This window comes from Acanthochromis polyacanthus, chromosome 9 (genome assembly GCF_021347895.1).
Source record: "Acanthochromis polyacanthus isolate Apoly-LR-REF ecotype Palm Island chromosome 9, KAUST_Apoly_ChrSc, whole genome shotgun sequence".
In the NCBI taxonomy this organism is placed as follows: domain Eukaryota; kingdom Metazoa; phylum Chordata; class Actinopteri; family Pomacentridae; genus Acanthochromis; species Acanthochromis polyacanthus.
This window is the reverse complement of record NC_067121.1, coordinates 19,389,496-19,411,546: the sequence shown is the minus strand read 5'-3', so window position 1 is coordinate 19,411,546 and position 22,051 is coordinate 19,389,496. Positions and strand designations below refer to the sequence as shown.

Sequence of the window (22,051 nt, the reverse complement as noted above, 5' to 3'; positions counted from 1 at the left end):
AGTGATTGAACCCTGGACTCTTCCACAAGTGGGTTAAAAATGGCCTGTATAGGAATCAATGTTTTTTTATGCCATTTTGATCATTTTTGTTCAGAATAATCATTTGTATTATTATTTGTATTATATTTTGATCCACACAGGAATGATTTCATGTTTGACATCCAAACATGCGCACTTGCACGTGCACATACACATAAACACACTCAATACATAGACATGTGCTCGCTAGCTTAGTTAGCTAACTGGTGTTATCTAACTATAAAGTAGGCCAGTTTGACAATACATAATAACACACTCTTTCACCTTATTGTCATGAATGTGCAAGTATGTTTAAAAACATCAACGTGATGACATCAATTTTTTCTGAGGTAAAAAATGTAGATAATACTTATATGTTGAGTTAGAGGACATAGGTTTTTGCTCCCATTTTTTGTGAGATGAACTCAAAGATCTAAAACTTCTTCCACATACACAATTTCACCATTTCTCTCAAATATTGTTCACAAATCTGTCTAAATCTGTGATAGTGAGCACTTCTCCTTTGCTGAGATAATCCATCCCACCTCACAGGTGTGCCATATCAAGATGCTGATTAGACACCATGATTAGTGCACAGGTGTGCCTGAGACTGCCCACAATAAAAGGACACTCTGAAAGGTGCAGTTTTGTTTTATTGGGGGGTTTCCACTCCTCTTCAATGGCTGTGTGAAGTTGCTGGATATTGGCAGGAACTGGTACACGCTGTCGTATATGCCGATCCAGAGCATCCCAAACATGCTCAATGGGTGACATGTCCGGTGAGTATGCTGGCCATGCAAGAACTGGGACCTTTTCAGCTTCCAAGAATTGGGTACAGATCCTTGCAACATGGGGCCATGCATTATCCTGCTGCAACATGAGATGTTCTTGGATGTATGGCACAAGAATAGGCCTCAGGATCTCGTCACGGTATCTCTGCACATTCAAAATGCCATCAATAAAATGCATCTGTGTTCTTTGTCCATAACAGATGCCTGCCCATACCATAACCCCACCGCCACCATGGGCCACTCCATCCACAACATTGACATTAGAAAGCCGCTCACCCACCCGAAGCCACACACGCCGTCTGCCATCTGCCCTGAACAGTGTAAACCGGGATTCATCCATGAAGAGAACACCTCTCCAACGTGCCAGACGCCATCGAATGTGAGCGTTTGCCCACTCAAGTCGGTTACGACGACAAACTGGAGTCAGATGGAGACCCCGATGAGGACGACGAGCATGCAGATGAGCTTCCCTGAGACGGTTTCTGACAGTTTGTGCAGAAATTCTTTGCTTATGCAAACCGACCGTTTCAGCAGCTGTCCAAGTGGCTGGTCTCAGACCATCTTGGAGGTGAACATGCTGGATGTGGAGGTCCTGGGCTGGTGTGGTTACACGTGGTCTGCGGTTGTGAGGCTGGTTGGATGTACTGTTAAATTCTCTGAAACGCCTTTGGAGATGGCTTATGGTAGAGAAATGAACATTCAATACACCAGCAACAGCTCTGGTTGACATTCCTGCTGTCCGCATGCTAATTGCATGCTCCCTCAAATCTTGTGACATCTGTGGGATTGTGCTGTGATATAACTGCACCTTTCAGAGTGGCCTTTTATTGTGGGCAGTCTAAGGCACACCTGTGCACTAATCAGCATCTTGATATGGCCCACCTGTGAGGTGGGATGGATTATCTCAGCAAAGGATAAGTGCTCTCTATCACAGATTTGTGAACAATATTTGAGAGAAATGGTGATTTTGTGTATGTGGAAAAAGTTTTAGATCTTTGAGTTCATCTCACAAAAAATGGGAGCAAAAACAAGTGTTGCGTTAATATTTTGTTGAGTGTGTGTGTGTATATATAATTCTGTAACTGAAGTATTTAGAGTTTAAATTAAACAATATTAAGCTAGTTACATCATTATTTTTTCTACCCAACCTGTCAAAATAATGTTCACCACCTAATACAATTTCCTAAATCCTTAAATGAAACATTTTTTTTTAAATCTTGCAACCAGGCATTTAATTAACTGCCCTCTTGAGTGCACTCCACTGGTGACTAAGATTTTGAATGAAGCATTGGGATACTTGTCTATTGTATGTGTTGACTGTAAAATCTCCAGAGCACTGTATTTACATAAAATGACATTAAATGGTAACACTAAAGCAGAGTGTGGTTACATTGAATGGCTAAATAACCTTGTGCTCAGAGTAATAAAGTGACCATATAAGTTGAGACACAATAATTAAAGCAAAAAAGAACTGAGGCTGGTAGTAATGGAGGGCCCACACAGGAGCCCCATGTGAGTAAACAGTGAACCCCATTACTAAGCCCAGCTCTGGAAATTCACATGATAAACACTGACTTAGAGGCAAGGGTGGGGGCCGAAAAAATTCCAGCTCCCAGGCCCATTATGATGCCTCTCTGCCAGTGTTGGCCGCAGAGGAGGCTGGGATTGTCACAGACAGAGCAGGGATTGTGTATTGCTGATCTGTCACCTAACAGCAGCAACAGAATGCAGACAGCAGGCCGTAATTGTTTGTACCCGGTGTTTGCCAGTGTCACAGTTTAGGCCAAATAGCTGTCATTCTTGGCAATGTTTGGAATTTATCATTCAGTCCTTTTATTTTTGTTACCGAGATTCTTGTTATCTCCAAAGTTACTGCGCTGCAGTGGAGCTAATTAAAAGAAGCATACAGCAAGATTCAAATAAAAACTCCACATTAGTTGGAGTCACTCTGCCTGCAACAGGAAAGGAAAACAGATAAGTTACATCTTGTTTCAGGGTGTCGTCACTTCAAAACCGCAGGAACTGGGCAGCAAAAAGGCATCTTTTGTTTCATCTCCCATGATGGTGAATCACCAACCAGTAGCCATAGCAATCATCCCCAATGCTATTTGCCAGAGTTGAAATTGAGACAGAGACTGGTTCAGAGCCTGCGCTGTTCACAGGACAATAGTGATGTGTTTAATTCATAAAGAGCAGTAATTTATGTTTGTATAGGGCAGTTTGCAAAAGTCTCTTTTTTTTCTGAACAGCAGTTAGTGTTATGTTTTTGCTCATTCATTTTTGTTGGTGTGACAAACTAGTGGGCCTCTTTGTGAGTCAAGACAGTGCAGATTTATTACGGGGAGTGTTGCAGCACAATGTGTTGGTTGCACTTCAGTGAATTCATGGCGAGCAGACAGAAATAAATCTGAAGGTTAGAAAGAAATGCTACAAATCCATGTCAGAAGCTCCTAGTGAGCCTTTGTAAAGTCAGTGTGTGATGCAAAGGTCATTGTCAATGGTGGAAAGTAGCTAAATACACTACATCATGAACTTCCTCCAAGTATTTGTACTTTTCCACGCACTTGTATTTTACTTGAGCATTCCCGTTTTCTGCTTTCTCCTATTCTCCACAGAGTGCACTTTTTACTTGTTTTACCCAAAAACATTATTAAAGATTGGCTCCTAGCTTGTATCTTGTGACAAAAATCGACCACTTGTCCCATTTCAAATGTCATAAAATGCTGGGACCAATACTTTTCACCTTGCGTATGCTCTTCTTTGGCAATATTATTAGAAAACACTTCATAAAGTTCACTGCTATGACGATGACACTCAGTTATATTGAAAAACTTCAAATCAGTGGATAAACACCTCACAAACACACCTAACCAATTTAACCAGGATATTTTTCTGGATGCCATAACCTTGGCTTAATATTAAACTTAATGACCAAGTGCTATTGTTTCTTGAAGACCTTATTGTACCATATCATCCTGACAGAATGCAGGCTCCCCAGAAGAAGGAGTGTTCAGCTATCGAGCTCCTCTGAGATATCCATCCATCCTCTATACACCACTTTATCCTCACTAGGGTTGCTGGAGCCTATCTCAGCTGACTCGGGCGAAGGAAGGGGACACCCTGGACAGGTCGCCAGTCTGTCGCAGGGCTACATATACAGACGAACAATCACATTCACACCTACGGGCAATTTAGAGTAATCAATTAACCTTAGCATATTTTTGGACTGTGGGAGGAAGCCGGAGTGCCCGGAGAAAACCCACACATGCACAGGGAGAACATGCAAACTCCATGCAGAAAGATCCCAGGCCCACCCCGGGATTCAAACCAGGGATCTTCTTGCTGCAAGGCAAAAGTGCTATCCACTACGCCACTGAGCTAGCCTAGCCATGCTACACCTATGTTTCTGACGGCACAAGGGTCTAGGGAAGCTCAACAGGGAGGGAGGCGGGCTAAAAGGTTGTCTATCAAATCCCTCTGCAGCAATTGGGTAGGTATACAACCAATCAACGCAACAAATAGGCTGACGTAGTTCCGAGAGCACCGGCGGATTGTGGCTAAGTCCCATTAGCTTCCCAACCAGCAGAGCCGCGGAGCCAACTGGTATATTAAGGATTTACCATATCCCGTCAGCATAAGTCCAAATACGTCTTTCTTCTCAATGAAACACTTAAGTGCCGTCCTTTGTTTATCTTTCAAGTTGAATTTTAGCTTCAAATCTTTAAGGGCTGTGGCCAAAGCCAAGTCGAAAGATAACTGTTTATTGTGCGCTGGTTGTTTCTATCAGAATCGTCACGCCTCTGTCGTCACTTCGTTACGCCCGCCTTCTGACTCTACACTTCATGGTGATTGGTCCGGCCAGTTTTAGGAGAATCCAGCCTCGAGCCTTATGGAGGGTAACTAGACCCTCCCTGGCAGAGAATTAAATTTGTTGCCGTGGGTTGTCTAGCGCGGCTAGGCTACCACTGAGCAGCCCTCCTCTGCGATATCATACGTTTTAATTTGAAAAGCTTTACAACTTTCAAAATTTCTAAATAAAGCAAACAATCCAAAAAAAATTTCAGGTTTTGCATCCCAATACTGTTCTTTCTTATTTTTCCACCTCATTCATTATCCCATGACCCCTCAGATCTATCCTGTGTCTGATGCTTGGGTCTGGAACCATTCTACTAAATTACAGAAGTTTATGAGATGGTTAAAACTAGTTTATTGTCATCCAGCTACAACAGCAAAATGTTTGCTATCCATTGAAGTGTTAGAAATAATCCAATATGCTGCAGAACCACTTCTTTCAAAACTTCAAATGCATTCTGCTGATGACACTTCTGTGCTTCTACTTCACTATGATCTTGAAAACGTGGATTTTACTTGTATGTTATTCAGTAGTTCTCCTTAATACCTTTGTTAGGTCTTCTACCAATGACTATCTCAAAGTAGTTTGTTTTCTCCATTTGCAGTGAATATTTTATCTTGAGCATACAGGAACTTTTTCTGTCAGTAGTAAGCAAAATGAGCAGAGTCGAGACTGGCCCTCGCTTCGGAGAACGGAGCTTCCACTGGATACCTTTGGACCATAGTAACAACAGAGGAATTAAAAAGCAGGGGCTGTTTTCCAAATCTCCATAGTGACTGACAAAACCCTTGGAAAGTATCCAGAATGGTCACTTTGTAAAGTCCCCCCCCCTCTCTCTCTCTGTCTCATTCTTTCTTTGTCTGTGCATGTGTGTGTTTGAAGGGAGTGATTGGTTCAGAACAGGGAGGTGAAACACCCCCCACACACTAATAGAGAGAGCATTTCCCAGCATTTTTCTTCCTGTATTACCATAAAATCATCATGTGTCACTTGTCAAATCATAAAGTTGTCCAAATAAATTATCCCTATCCAAATTAGCACCTGCTGTCATCTGGTCATACTTATTTCAAGGATAATATCCTGCAGTTACATATATTTCCAGCCAGTCTGTCAGAGCCGATCACATCAAGTGTCACTTGCATATGCCTCACTGCATCAGGGGGCATCGGTGACAGCCACTGACAGCTGCAGACGACACTCGATCTCTCCTCTGTACACTCACCTGCCTGAGGATGAGTGGATAAGAGTGAGACAAGCCCTACAAGTGTGGACAGCATGCAAACATACACTTATACTATCTACTCATTCTAGTTTTGTGTCCAACATCAGAATGATGTTGAAGCGAAGCATCTTTTTTGACACCTTGATGTGATTATTTGAGGAGATGAAAGACAGAAACTCACTGTGAGTCTGTGCTGAGCACTCGACTTCCCAGAATAAACAGAGTATTGTAAGCCCAAGGCTCATTCCAAATTCACATGCTTCACTTAGTTTATAACCTCATGAAAGTCAAATGTCACCAGAGTCCAAAGATGCTTCCAGGCAATTAACACAAATGGGATTATGTTCACCAACTTATATCTCAGTCCTGAATGTAATTTTTAAGAGACATGGTTGTTTGTGTGCTCTGTGCGGTTGCTGAGGCTTCAATGGTGAATTTGATATTCAAGTGAATAATGCAGCACAAGCAAGTTTTTCTGCTGTGTACTAATGACAATGTAGACTGACTGACTTATTGATGTGATGATTGATTGGATAATCAATTGATGGATAGAGTGGTGGACAGTGGATTAAGCAATGAATTCCTCTCTACCTCCGCTGATGTTTAAAATGAATTCATAGCTGTTTGTATTTTGTGTCTGAAACAACATGAAAACTGCATGTAGGTCTTACTTCTACTGTGTATCTGTGGCATTTTACATGGTTTAAGTGCAGGCATGCTTTCAAATGAGTTCAAAACAATGTTATACACTGGCAACAGTGCAACTTTAACTACACATCCAGCATGGGTGTTGAAAAAAGATCTACAAAATAACATCCATCCATCCATTCTCTATACACCGCTTCATCCTCACTAGGGTCGCGGGGGGTGCTGTAGCCTATCTCAGCTGACTCGGGCAAAGGCAGAAGACACCCTGGACAGGTCGCCAGTCTGTCACAGGGCTACATATACAGACAAACAATCGCACTCACATTCACACCTATGGACAATTTAGAGTAACCAATTAACCTCAGCATATTTTTAGACTGTGGGAGGAAGCCGGAGTGCCCGGAGAAAACCCACGCATGCACAGGGAGATCCCAGGCTCAGGCTGGGATTTGAACCGGGGGTCTTCTTGCTGCAAGGCGAAAGTGTTAAACACTACTCACTGTGCAGGCCCCACAAAATAACATCAAACTATAAAACAAGGACTCTTCTACATTGTTTCTCTCCTGGTTGTCATCATCATTTTTTCCAGGACCAAAGCAGATAGTCATGGAGAAACTACCACTCTGAGATGACATTCTGAGACATCAGTTGAATGTCTGTCAGGTTTTAAATAAATGGTGGTCAATAAAACTTGTGAAAATTTTTTTAACAACTTTGAGGGCAGGAGAAAAAAAAGCTGAGAACGAATCACTTGACCTTTTCATGACTTCTGGTGACTTTGTTGGAAAACATTGCAGAAAAAGAGCTGCAGAAACATTCATTTGGAGTCATGCTTGTGCCCAAAGTTCACTTTTGTGTAGTTGCTTTTCGTCTCATCCACCTTTTGGGTGAAATCTAGCCTGAACTACTTGTTTGCTAGAACCAATGTGTGTGTCAGCAAACTTTGGGAAACCGTTAATATATACTACCATTCAAAAGTTTGGGATCACCCAGATAATTTCATGTTTTGTGTGAAAACTCACACTTTTATTCATGTGCTAATGTAATTGCAACAAGTGTTTTCTAATCATCAGTTCACCTTTCAACACCATTAGCTAACACAATGTAACATTAGAACACAGGAGTGATGGTTGCTGGAAATGTTCCTCTGTACCCCTATGGAGATATTCCATTAAAAATCAGCCGTAGAATAGTCATTAACAACAATAACAATTTCTAAACTGGATTTCTGGATAATTTATTGTGGTCTTCATTGGAAAAAAAAAAGTTTTTCTTTCAAAAATAAGGACATTTGTAAGTGACCCCAACCTTTTGAACGGTAGTGTAATTTATCAGTGACATGTGAACAGCATGATTTGAATGTTGGTGAGTTAAAGTGACCTTTTCATTCATTTATGCATTTAATTTTCCATGTTAGTCAGTTGTTCATTTTTTTTAAAATAAGTTCTTAAAATGAACATGTATTTCACATTTTGGAAGAATCCAAACAAACAATAAAATCAAAAGCAACACAGGAAATGAAATCTGCTTTCTTTGGCAGATGCAGTTCTTCCTCAGATGCATTATATGACATTCAAGAAGAAACTGTTGGATCCTGTAATAATACTTAATACAGTGATGAACAGTACAGGAGCGGCAAATCGGTCAAACTGAAGTATTTCTTATTTTGCTGATGTTATGCTATCACATGAAATTACTGTGTGGAAATGAAGAGTTTTGACTACATTCAACATAAATTAGAGGCACAGCTCTCTTCATTCACAACACACGTCCACAGGTTTGGGGAAGCTGCAAAAGGTTCTTGTTCAAGATTGTTTAAGTACAATGTCAAAACCTTTTCTAGCTGCATTACAAGAAAACAATCCTAGCCAAGACTGACAATACACCATAAACAAGCACATGTGAATAAAGTGTCTGTTTTCATAGTATAGGGCAGTATTGGCCACATCTCACATGCAGTGTTTCCAGTGAGTCCTGGGCTTGCAGTGCATGCCCTCCTCCACTAGATGTCCTTCTTGCCTGTGTCACAGCTGAGGATTCCCCCTCAGGATGCACTTTTCTGTCTGATATTTTAAACTCTACGGATGCAAATGAAGACAGACTGCCATTTTTATTTGCCCAAGTTTTGGAGGTGTCAACCGTAGGTGACACCCGGACACCTCTACCTTTAAAGCTGATTGAATCCTTTTTCCCACTTTTGACAAAGGAGTCATCCATGAAGGGGTCCGAATCGCTTCCGTGTGGCATGTTGAAGTAGGTGCACCGTGGAGTTTGAGGCTTTGCCATCTCCTCGAGCTCTGACGAGGATATGGCTGCAAGAGGGCTGTGCTGGGTTTTACTATGAACCGGGGAGTCTTCGCCGTTGTTCTCCTGACCTGTGTCTATGGATGTGCTGTCCAAGTTACCATACATTCCCAGTGAGACTGGGGGAGATTTTCTGATGAGATGGTTTTCTTTTAGGAGCCATCTGCCTTGATCAATCAAAACCCCATCAGCTGTGTCTTTTTCTGAGACAAAAGAAGTACTCTGTGTGGCCTGTATGGCGGCTGCAGCGTCTGTTTTAGATGAGCTCGCAGCACTAAAATAAGACATATCCTCTCCCAAAGCTTTAGTGGCTGAGTCACTTGAAGAAAAACTTCCTGAACCTTTTTGCTGGGAACTGTGCAGGGCTTCTGAATTACTTGCAACGGAAACTTTTGCTTGCTGTGCATTTGTTCTCGCAGTCCTGTGTGCTGAATCTTTGTGGACTGGAGAAGCCTTCTCTGAACCCTCTTCTCCACTCTCTGAGACAATATCTACAGACTCTTGAGTTTTATATCCACCGCTCTCCGATGTTTCTGGTCTGTAATCAGACAAATCAGAGGTGCTTGGACTTGGAAGACGTTTCAAACCGTACGAACTATCCTTTCTAGTTTTTGGAATGACAGTTTGCTTATTTTGTGTCACTCGAGCATTGTCAGGCTCTATCCTAATGTTTCCTTGAGTGTCATATGTGAATACAAGTGAAGAAGACTGAAGGGCATTGTTCACAAAGTCAAGTAACTCCTGTGATATTTCCACCGGATGAGTTGTACTGCTGCTTCCTTCCTCACAGCGCTCTCCTGCCTCGTCTGTCTCATTAACAGTGTCTGTCCCGTTACCTTTGTCATCCTCACACTGGCCCTCAGACGAATATTTGGTTGGTGATTCAGTGTTTTGTTGTGAATCTGCTTCTTCACAGCTACTGTCATGCTGCTGCTGATGAAAGGCCTCTTCTGGCATGCTTCTACAATCCTCATCATCGGCACAACTCTCTTCAGCAACATTTACTTCATCTGCCTCATCCTTTGATTGTTCTTCCACCTGGTCTAACTCCTCATCAAACTCTTTATCATCATCATTCCTCTCTTCTTCATCTACAGTTTGCCCTGCTGTCACATTTTCTTCACCCTCTAACTCCTCTACTGGTTCTCTCTCTTCTACTGAATCTGCTGTAATGTTCCCACTATCTTCAACTTCAACATACTTTTCTTCTTCTTCTACATCTTTGTCACAATCTTCTTCTTCCTCATCTGTGATCACCTTTACACTGGTTTCTTCTGTATTTTTTATCTCAGCGTCCTCACTATCCTGACCTCCATGTTCCTCCTTTTGTTCTCTTTCTTCCTTCTCCTCGTCCTCATTTTCCTCACTAACCACTTCTGTCACCTGTTCTTTTTCCTCTTCTTTTTCCTCAACATCTTCTTCATGTTCCTCATCTTCCTCCTCAATATCTACCTCCATTTCTTTTTCTTCTTCTCGCTCTGCCTCATCGTTAACCTCCTCCTCTACATCTTTCGCAGTATCTGCATGTGCATCTTCTCTCTCCTCCCCTTCCATCTCTTCATTTATATTTTCTACCTCATCTTCTATCTCTGCAGTTATATTTTCAACCTCCCCTTCCATCTCTTCATTTATATTTTCTACCTCATCTTCTATCTCTGCAGTTATATTTTCAGCCTCCTCTTCTATCTCTTCATTTATATTTTCTGCCTCCTCTTCCTCATCCTTTTCCTCAATAACTCCCTCCATTTCTTTTTCCTCATCATGCACCTCAGTGTCCTCCTCCACTTCCTCCTCTGATTTTTCATCTTTTTCTTCCTCCTCCTCTTCCACTTCGTGTTTATTTTCTGGTTCCTCCTCTTCATCTGCTTCCTCCATAATTTCATCCAATTCCTCCTCATCTTCTTTCTCCTTACTAATTTCATCCCCTTGCTTCTCCTCAGTCTCCTCTTCCTCACTGTTTTCTTCTTCCACCGTCTCTTCATCCCCCTCTCTCTCATCTGTCTCCTCAACGCTATCATCCTCTCCTGTGTCCTCATCCACTGATCCCTCCTCTGTTTCCTCACCTACTTCCTTCTCACCCTCTTCTAATCCTTCGTCCACCTCACCTTCATCCATTGTCATCTCTTCTTCTGATTCTTCCTCTTCTTTCTCAACAGATTCTTCACCACTTCCTTTCTCTGCTTTCCATTCCTCCAGCTCATCATTCTTTTCATCATCCTCCACCACCTCCGCTGCTGCCTCGTCCTCCCTTTCACTATCGTCTTTTTTATTCTCTTCATCCTCACTGTCCAACACCTCTGTGTTCTTCATCCCCTCTAACTCCTCCACTTCTCCATTATTCTCTTCTATATCATTCTGTTTGTCTATTGATGACTCATCTCTTTCTGTCTGTGATACCTGAATTTCATTAGGTTCTTGTTCTAACTCTCTGATTGTCTGTTCTTCTGGGGTATCCATTTTATTTAGGTAGTCTATCTCTGCTTCATCATTGCCCTGTAGAGTCTCAGAAACATCTTCAGCTATATTTGTACTATCAAGCTCTGCTGATAGTTTGGTTTCATCTTGTTTGACAAATTGCTCCACATCTTCCTCGGAGTCCGAGTGGTGTCTATCAGTTTCCATTAGCGAGCTCTCCTCTACAGGGTAAAAACTTTTAGCCTGTTGGAATGTCGAAGTGATCTCTGCTCTGAGGTCTTCTGGCATATTTAGTTCATCCATCAGCTCATCTATGCGCTCATCAAAGACATCTCCACCTTCAGATACAACATCCAGTGCAAACTCAGTTTCTGAAACTTTAGGAGAAAGCGGCTCACTCTCAAACCTTTCCCTCAGAATCTGGAAATTCTTCCAGCGCTCTCTGAGCTGAGAAGATGCTCTGCTTTGCAAATCAGTCAGACTTGCTCTTTGCTCCTCGTCATCCTCAATGGCAGAAATTTTCTGCAGGGACTCCATCATTAGCATGGCCTCAGAGGTGCTCCTAGATTGGCTACTTTCTCCTGATGCTGGGGGATTTAGGTTGTCTCTCAAAGTCATGACTGACAAGAATGTCATGAAGGCTTTACACGATGAGCCGAACACTGAGGCTACTTGTGTTGGGAAATCAGGAACACTGTTGGATTTCTCAAGATTGGATGGTGTGTTGATGTCAGATGCTCTTCTGATGCACTGAATTGATGAACAAAGTTGCCGCAGAACAGGTTTAACCTTCGCTTTGGGGCTCAAAATGTAGGATGAAGATGCTTCATTGTCAGCTGCACAGATTTCTTCTGCAGATTTGTGTGATCTCAGGTTGCTCTCATAGTGTGTGGGGTCAACTCTCACACTTGGCATTGAAACACATAAAACTCGTGCTTTCTGTTCACTGTGCAGCTGAGCCGGCCCTTCATAACTAAACGGAACTGACAGAGAAGAAGCTGACTTCTTGATTGCATCACCGGCTGATGGAGAGCATTCATCTATAGTAGCCTGGCATTCAGTCTTTTCATCTGATTCAGAATCACCACCAATCTGAAATACAACATTGGGCCGACACTCTGCTCCATCTTTGATTGCCTCCTCCATGTCCGGTTCTGCTTCTGGGGTGACTTTCTCCAACCAGTCCTCAACATATTGGTGGATTTGGGAGGGTGAAGGATTGAGAGCAGGCATCGAAACACTCTCACTCAGCTCTAAAGATTTTTTGGGTGGTGATATTCTGTTTTCAATCATAGATTTTGGTTTGCTAATTAATTTTTGGCTTGTCAAGGAAGATTTTTTTGTTTGTAAAATGTCTGACATGTTCTTTTTCATTTGAGGCCTTCCAGTTGCAGTATTGATATTATGGCCATTATCCTTACCAACTGCTTTGGTCATGATTTGTCGTTTAGGTGGCGTTCTTTTTACATTTTCTGAACTACCTAATAAGGCCAAGTCTTTCCTGGGCATCTTTTCATCTTTGATTGATCTCTTAGACTGAGACATTTCTGCTTTCTTTGCTGCTCCTTCTCTGTTTTGACCACTTTTAGCACTGTCTGAAGAATTCAGACTCTTTTTTCGCACACTGGAATGACTGCTAAGCTTGTCAGTGGATGAATGTTTGCTGTTTTTTGAGGAGCTGATTATGTGTTCCTTTGCTTTGTTATCTGTGCTGCTTGTTGAAGTTGAGCTTTTCTGATTGCGAGAACAACTGATTATCTTTCTCTTCTTCATACTTTTTGAACTGTTGTCTTTTTTTACTGTTTCTGGACTTTGTGAATTAGTTGCAGTTTGGACTTCGTTCTGAGTCACTGAAGACAGATTGTTTGTAATCTGATGTCTGGGAGATACTGGCTCTGATGATAGTGATAACATCTCCTCTTTCTGCCTTTGTAGTGACTCAGCAGTGGGTGGCTGCCAGCTACAATCTATATCACAATCATTGTAAGAAGAACGAGGCCCTGAGTCAGTGGACGGCTTGCTTTCTGGCAACACAGTGGAGCCATGCAAAGGAAGGTCATCTGCACTATATTCATCATTTGCAAAATAGTTGTCATAGCAACCTTGACTCTCATAAATATGCATCACAGTCTCTGTAACCTCCATCCCATTGTTCTCTATCTGAAGGACCTCAGCTACTCCTGACGACCTGATGGAGGAGTTGGAGTGTTTGTTCCTCCCTCCTGCTGATGCAGTTTTCCGAGGTTTAGGGATTGGTCTGTTGCTGCTGCTGCTGCTGTGTCTCACCACGCAGTATCCCTCTGTTGTCTCGCCATCAGCCGTCCTCTCCATGTAGGAGTAATGTCCCAGGGTGCTCTCCTGAACCCCTGTCTCTGTAACCATCTTTACACTCTCGACAGACGCTGTCTTATTAACATGCCGAGGACCTGGCGTAGAGGTGCGCTTGAAACTTTTCTTTACTTTTCCCAAAGGTGCTGAAGTGTAGCCTTCATATATTTGCTCATTAAAGCCGACGCCCTTCCCAGCTCCAGCAGGATAGTTCTCCTCTTTTGCTTCATCCCCACTGGTACTAAGGGATGCTTTGGCAACAGCAGTGTTTGAGTCGGGGGAGCTGTTACCTGACTCAGGAATAGAGGTACAAACGGACCTCTTGATGAGGCTGGAGCGGCTGAGTGTGGTTGTCCAGTGGAGCATCTCCTCTTCCTTAATGGTTAGGTGAACTTTCATCTCCACTGTCATACTGCCATCTTGATTCACGCGGAAAGACTTTTCAATGTCATCATCCTGAGGTACAATGCAGCTAGCTCCCCTCCCAGATGCCTCTATTTGATGCTGGTGAACGTCTGCTTCAAATGGTCCATGCTGCTGATGCAGGTGGCCATTCATGCCTCCAGTTTGAGACTTGTTTATCTGATTTACGATATATCGCTCAGATGACAAGGAGAAGTTTCTTGAGCCTCTTCCACTTGAGAAAGATTTGTTCTTTTCTTTGGTTGGAGGGACAGAGAGAAAGAGAAGAAAATTACTCTGGGACAAGTATCATGTAGCATTTACATGGGTTCAATGGAAGCACTTAAAGAGATAGTTTGATGCTGTGGGCATACACCAATTTGCTTTCAAGTTGATGACTTGATGTGAAGATTTTCTGCCTCTCTAGCATCTGTCTCCTAAAAATGAATCTGGAGCCAGCAGCCGATTAGCTTGGCTTAGCACAAGGACTGAGAAGTCTCAGCTAGCTCTATCCAAAAGTGAAAACAACTCTGCCCACAAGCACCAAGCAAAGCAGGTAACCAACAGACTTGTGCATATAGTTGTAATTACTTCGTCATTTTTTGGTATTGGTTAAGAAAACAAGATATAACATGAGCTTGATATGCTGTTTCATCCTAATAAAAAAACAGTTTAGCTGTTTTCCCTACAGACATGAAATCATCAATTAGCCTTTCAACACCATTAGCTAACACAATGTAGCATTAGAACACAGGAGTGATGGTTGCTGGAAATGTTCCTCTGTACCCTTATGTAGATATTCCATTAAAAATCAACTGTTTTCAGCAAGAATAGTCATTTACCACATTAATAATGTCTAGTCTGTAGCGATAAACTTATTCAACAATTAAATCTCCAATTAGTCTGTTATTGTTTTATTGTTTTAACATTTGCTAACATTTTCAATTACTGACTATGCTTTCCTAAAAATAGCAGATGAGCCCTTTCATGACTGCTTGAAAATAACAGTCTATGGTATCGTATTCATACTTACGAGCTCTATGTTGCAACATCGATGGATCCACATTTTCCACGTACATGGCCTCTGCCATCTGGCCAGCTCTGTTAAAATGGTAGTTTCCTAATCTGAATGGCTCTTTTCCCGCTGCTACAACAACTCCAGAGCACAAGATAAGTGCAGCGAGACTTTCAACCTGAAAAAAGAGAAAAACAAGCTACTTAGAATTGACCACATATTAAAATCACATTTCAGTTTGCAATGTCTCTTACAATGTGCACGACCACTTAGAGGTATATATTTATGTCTCCCTGAAACAGAGCAGTGATCACAGACAGCAAGAAGGTTCTTACGCTGTTAGATGCATGTAAAGGTTGTAAACACCCCTGACCTTTAACAGAAAGCTTGCTGATACTGGCAAAGTACATGAGGGGATTACAACGATAACTCACCAGGGGGCAGATATTTTGATAGCGCCTCTGAGCATTTCTCGGAAAACTTCACAGAGCTAAAGCCATGATTTTTAATTCCTGAAATATTTATAACGGTCCTAAAGGTTTGGTTATCTTAGTTGTACAATTCTGTGCACAATCTTATTTTATCTCTGCTAAACAAAACTACAAAGACCAGAAAAATATCTATAATGTAAATCCATAGCCATCCAGTGCTTCTTGATGGCATCAAAATTTTGAAGCTTCATCACTTTTTAATAAACAATTTGTTGTGATATGGTCATTAAATATTAACAGAAGGATTGAGTATTTACCACTGTGTGACCATTGAGAAGAGTCCATATGCTCACCATGGTAAGGTCACATGACACAGCTAAGAGCTCTGCGACAACATGTGAACAAATTTATCCAAGAAGAATAAACTGCCAAACTTAAGGGATCATCTATGTAAAGAAACCTTGAATAGCCACTATGTTAATGAGTATTTACTTGTCTATATGACTGTCTGTCTATCTGAAGTCTGCTCACAGCTTTATACAGCCGTACATTTGAGACTATCCTGTTTGTGTGACCTTGGCACACCCGTGCTTAATACAGCCTTAGGCATCCCTAGAAAGAAAGTCTATTAAGGACAACAAGTCCCATGGACTCTCACGCCAACAACTAACAGAAAACTTACAAAAACCTTCCTTAATTTGAAAACATTAAAACATACAGACATGAAAAATACATTTTCCCAGTTGAAATAATTTTGATGACTGACCCTGATCTAACAATTAACCAGTTATTCTCCTGGTCGGTTATTGGACCCGATTTTCAACCTTTTTCCAAATATTAGTACTGTTATTTATTTTAATTGATTATTTTAAAATGTGCAACTTTGACTCTGATGCAGTCGTCTCCATCTGTAGTTATCAGTCTGTGGTCTTTAACAATGTCCTGCCAACAGTAGCCTTGTATCCAGAGCCGGCTCTGCTTGTATCTGAATGTTATATGTCATGAGAAATAGGCTACTATCAACACTGAAGAACAAATGATGAAAATTTCTCTTTTAAATAGATTTATGTCAAATAAAAATAAAGGTGTTTCAAGAAAGTTTTGGCAAATAATCTGTACTTAAAGAGAGTTTGTTCTACCGTATTTGCACTGAAAGCACGATGTTGCTCATTCACCCTTTGATTCACACACATCAGTGGTGACAAAGCTGCAAGGCAAGGAGCTCGCTTGCTATCGGGATCAACCTCAGATTCACACTTGCTGTGGGACTCTTTGACAAGCAGAAGGGTCAATTGAACAACCTGCTTTACCATGTAAACCACTGTCACTCATTTTTGTTGGAGTTTTCCCAACTTTTGACATCAGTCACCCTCTCCCTGAGGCAGTCGGATAAAATGACCTAATCAAATGTGATTCAGAGTGACAGCTCTGACCAGTATTCAGAGCAAAATACTAGAAAGTGCCTGTTCAGATTTATTTAAGTTTCCAAAATAGTTTATTTATTCATTAATTGTGCATGAAATTCTCCCTCGTCCGCCTCCACATCTAACAACATTGGTGACTGCAACCCTCAAAATGATATTCAGTGAGCCACAACCATTTTCTAAGAGATCCGATCAAATCTAAACGATTAAATTCAAACCTTTAAAACCTATGTTACTTTGTAGACATACGGAAGCTAAATATTGCCGTAACTTCAATTCCACTGTGAATATGAATATGAGGATTACATTTATTTGCCATCAAGTCACAGTGAATTGCTTATTCATGTCATGCCTGTACATTCTATATGAAGCTGGAGATAGCAGTCAATTAGCCTAGCTTAGCATAAAAACTGGAAACATCCGTCCAAACAAATATCACCTAAAATCATGTTTAAAGTCAACTAATGAACATATTGTATCTTGCTTTTGTGTTGTTTTACAAAGTGTTATAATTTGTAGCCTCAGCTGGCTGCTTGTCTCTAGTGTTTATGCTAAGCTAACTGGTGCCATCTTACTCTTACTCTCACTTACTGGAGGACAGAAAATAAGTATTATAAATATCTCACTGAAATGTTGAGTAAATTTCTGCACATAGAAAGATTTTATTTCAAACACAAAACTGGCGATCAAGAATCAATTCCCATTTCACTTTTCCAGGAACTTACTCGTCTGCTGTCGGTAGAGTAGAGTTTCAGTACTGGGAACTGCAGGATCTGGGAGAGGTAATCCAGCAAAGCATCAAATGTTGGTGCTGTTCTTCTCTGCAACACAATTGTGCGCTTAACAGTAGGGTCTTTGTTCTTGATGACCGTAAGCCTCTTGGGTGTTCGTACTGCCACCCTCTCCGTGACCTTCGCTGGTCTGTTGGAGGCTTCATTCGCTCTACCCAGCTCACCCAATCTGAGTCCTTGTCGCTTTCGTCGCCCTGCGCTGACAGGTCTGGTGGTGTTCCAGGGTACCTGCCGGCGGTTCACTTCATCCAGGTTCAGTGGTTTAACCCGTTTCTGATCAGAACACACATAAGCTCCCCCATCATGTAAGTCATCCAAAGCCTTGACCAGGTGAGTTCCTCGAGGTGTGGTGATGGTCCTCACTCCAAACGGCAGTGGCACTTTCTTGGACAGAGCATCCAGTAGAGCATCGAATGTCTTGAAGGTGCGGGCATTGATGACCATGCGATGCCCACTGAATTTATAGTCACCACTTTTGTAGAAACAGACTCTTTTAGAAGCTGAGGGATCAGAGAGGGGCTGTAAGGGTCGGGAGGGTAACGTCTGCCCACTGCTAGAGGACAGTCCCTGGGCAGGGCCCTCCTGGACCGGTGTGGTGCTCATACTGAGTGGAGTTGGCTGGAAAGAAACAGCAGAGAAGGAACCTCAGACGTCATATTATAGGAGGAGGGTAACTTTATTTTAATGACTTTTGACTCAAAGAAGTCACACATTTTTTTATTTCTGTTTAGATGAAGCCAGCACGTGCGGACAGTTGCCTATGACAAGCGGAGTGAGTGAAATGTCAGAGCCCGTAATCTTCGTTGAAACAGTAAAGCTGTTTGTGAAAGGGATAGCCTATTGTGTGAGTCATGACTACATTTAAAACAACAGTTTATGTGTTTGCTGTTTTCAAATTTAGGCTGTGAACTCTATACTTGTGACATTTGGTCTTGTTTTGTAAAAATGTAGAAAATACCCATGGCCTACACAGTGGGCTCTGTGCTATACCACTGCATGAAAAGCAACTGAAAAGACATACCAGCTATTGAAAAATAAAACACTGACTCAAATGAATTGGCCTTATATCATCCTTATAGAGCATCACATTCTAATTTTTTACAGGAGTTTTCTTTCCTAATTGTCTGGGTGATTATTTTGAACAAAGCTCACTAAAATGTCAGGTTTACATTGATGAACATTGCATGGTTGCTTTGTTTTCTCTGTTTCTTGTTCTATCATCATCTCATAAAAACTGGATTTTTAGCTGTTATTTACTGTGTTTTCATGAAATAAAGTGGACAACGAATGTGCATGAAGTAGATGCACAACAAAAGAAATGTTTAACAAAAGAAATGTTGTATTACATTATATAAAGAAGAGTGCTTGGCTACTTAGCCTACCCACCTTTATATAAATAGGTTAGACAGGGAAACAGAAATTCCTGCCAGTATACTCCTAAACAGTGACTACACAGTAAAAATAATCACACAGTTGAGTCAACACCTTTAAAATAAATTCAACAAAAATTGAACATTGTCACCTCATGAAGCTTAGATTTATTGCAGAACTTCTGTTGGACTGCATCCGATTAAGTGTGCCTGTTAGACTAGCAATTCAGTGTTTATATTAACATCTTTTATAGATTCTATAGTAGAATTATAAATAATATGGATTTAGAGTTGCATAATGTGAGTAGGCCTGAATACACAGTTGAAGAGAGCGTAATTTGCACATTATAAAATAACATCTTATGTAAGAGCAAAGTTTGTGTTGTTTGGAAATCTCAATACCAGTCCACAGGAAAGAGAAAAAAGCTTGTCTCAGCATCATGGCGAATTCTGCTCGATCATAGTTAAACTAACATCCCACCAACAGCACTGTGAACAACACGTAGATGTAGATGCCGGCCTACCACACCTCAAACATGCGAACTAATCAGACAAATCACTATTTGTAGGTAGCAAAGAAAATAACTGACATGCAGACAGACATGACAACACATGAAATGAAAAATATCTTACCGTCTAGTTGACATTTCACCTTAATTATAGCAGCAAAAACAACAGAAAGTGTCCATCTCGTGCTCCTCTGAGCGCTGGTCAAAGCCTCTCAGCAGTGTTCGAGGGCTATTTTAGGACATGCAACATCCTGGCCAATTTGCTTAATCTTTGCTCACACTTAATCAGCATATCAACATGAGGTTAAAAAAAGGGGGTGAAACACAGGGTAACCGTACCTCAACAGGTACTTTCATTTGAATGAATTTCAAGATGCTTTTTCATTAAGTTTTCTGTGAGGTTTGTGACAATAATTTTAATTGTTCAAAAGCAGCTTCCTTTGTGTCATTATTTATGTATCCTGAAGCAAACCTTTCTTGTCATTTTTTTAAGACACAAACCTTATAGACCATAAATTTGACTTTTGTCAATTGCTTTGAAAGACAGTATAGAAAGTGCAAAGACAATACAACAAACTGAGTGAACGGGTGAGTCCATAAAAGGATTAGACAGTATCTGAATGAGCGCTTAATGAGGAAGGGGTTGGTAAAAGTTCATCAGAGTATATTAACTCTGCAGGTCAACTGATATTGGTAAATCTTTACTGCTCTCCACAGATTCCACAGGTGGTTAGGACTATTTCTAATTTGTTAGCAGCCTGCATAATCAGATTTAAGAGGTCTTGGCCTAATAGGGATTAGGTTAAAGGTTTTGCGCACATGCTGACAGCATGAGGTAGAATGAGATCTTTGGAGAGCACTTTTACCTCACAGCAGGTATTGAAAATCCAACAGCAGATTTCTGCATCGGTCTTTGGGGATGGCAGGCTTTCTGCTGCGTGTCATGTGACAACAATTACACTCATGATTTTGGGAGATCTATTGCATTCTACCCGAACTTGGAAGGCTGACACAGAATATCCAGAAGTGTATACCAAGTAGTTGGTTATAATTTTGGCCTTTTAAAAAGTTGCTAATGGTGTAATTGCATGAGGAAGTGAGAGCTGTGTCACTATGCTGTTGTTACCGGGCAGGGTGCCAATTAACAACTACCCCTGACTGAGTAAAACCTGCTAGTACCTTCCACTTACACGTGCAGCGTCCTGCAAGATAGAAGCTGGTTTGTTTTGGGGGGTGGGTGGATGAAGGAAGGGCCTGTGTAGGTCACAGAGAGTCTAGTGCAACTAAATGGCTATTTGCATTGTATCTTCAAATTGTGACTGTCCTTAAAATGAACGTGTTACTATTTGCAACACACAGTATGACTTTACACACAGTATTTCAGCTTACAGGGCTGCACTCTGTGACTTTATTAACAGTAATCACAAGCATATTGTATTTTTTTGCTCATTTAAATTATTCAAACCATCTGCAGTGACTGCCTTGCCTTGAGTCACTAGGTGGTAATGTCACATGGGGATCTGTTTGGATTAGCAAGATCCAAATCACCAAGTGGATCGGTGTCACATGAATGCAGTATAAGATCAACAGTGTGCCAACACTGTGGTCTGGATCCTGGATCCTCAAAGGTCACAAGTTTGATTTGCTCAACGGCCATACCAGACTCAGTGAAGAAGACGCAGGCTGTACTACAAGCATTATATTTACATTTGTGTTATTCTTGGAGTGAAAATGTTAATGTTATCAATGTGACAGTGTGACAATATTAATGTTCTAACAAAAACGTAAAATCCTGTTTTACAACTTTTTGGGCTAAAAAAAAATAAAGCCCTGTCTTGTAGTGATCCATTGTCACCAGCTGAATATGTCCACTTAGTACAGCATGATGCCATTTTAATTCTTCCTGTTTTATTTGAATAACTTTCATAGTTATTGAATACACTTGAATATCAGAGGAATGTCTAAAAACATGTATAAACTCATAAAGCCAACACTGTGTATTTTTACTGTTGAATCCTATACACTGAAACTACACACACACACACACACACACACACACACACACACACACACACACACACACATATATATATATATATATATATATATATATATGAAGAGGAAAGATTCATAACAAAGGTAACATGACAGAGCATGTTAATTAATCATGTTTAGGTAGTCAAGTTTTAAAAAATCATTTAAATTTGTGTTTTTGTTAAAATAATATTTTTTAGTGTTCCTTTTTGTGTGTTCTATGTGCTGCCGAAGCTCTGGACAATATCAATTTTAAGACTGAATGACTGCTTTTGTGAAACAAGGGAAAATCCAGTCCTATTTCTTTGTGAAGTTGAATGGTCTCCAGTCTATTGTTGAACCAGGATGCAGTGGCACTTTGGCGCTACCTAACGACAAGGAGAGGTATTGATACAAATGCAGATTTTGTTTTGGTAGCAAAATGACAGATTTTTGCGCAAAGTGAGACAAAAAGCACAGTTTATCTAGGTATTCCTAATAGCGCGTCCTTTTATCA

The 22,051-nt window shown here is 41.1% G+C and overlaps 1 protein-coding gene across 1 annotated transcript; it reads right to left on the bottom strand.

Annotated features, from left to right (window-relative positions):
• Positions 1 to 7,616: 7,616 nt before the first annotated feature.
• Positions 7,617 to 21,974, bottom strand: LOC110952685 (oxygen-regulated protein 1). The gene is made up of 3 exons (XM_022196347.2): positions 17,577 to 21,974; positions 15,015 to 15,174; positions 7,617 to 14,238 (listed from the first exon to the last, which is right to left on the bottom strand). Exons 1-3 carry the CDS (start codon positions 18,243 to 18,245, stop codon positions 8,453 to 8,455), a joined length of 6,615 nt encoding a protein of 2,204 aa, XP_022052039.2. The 5' UTR covers positions 18,246 to 21,974; the 3' UTR covers positions 7,617 to 8,452.
• Between the last annotated feature and the right edge of the window lie 77 nt (positions 21,975 to 22,051).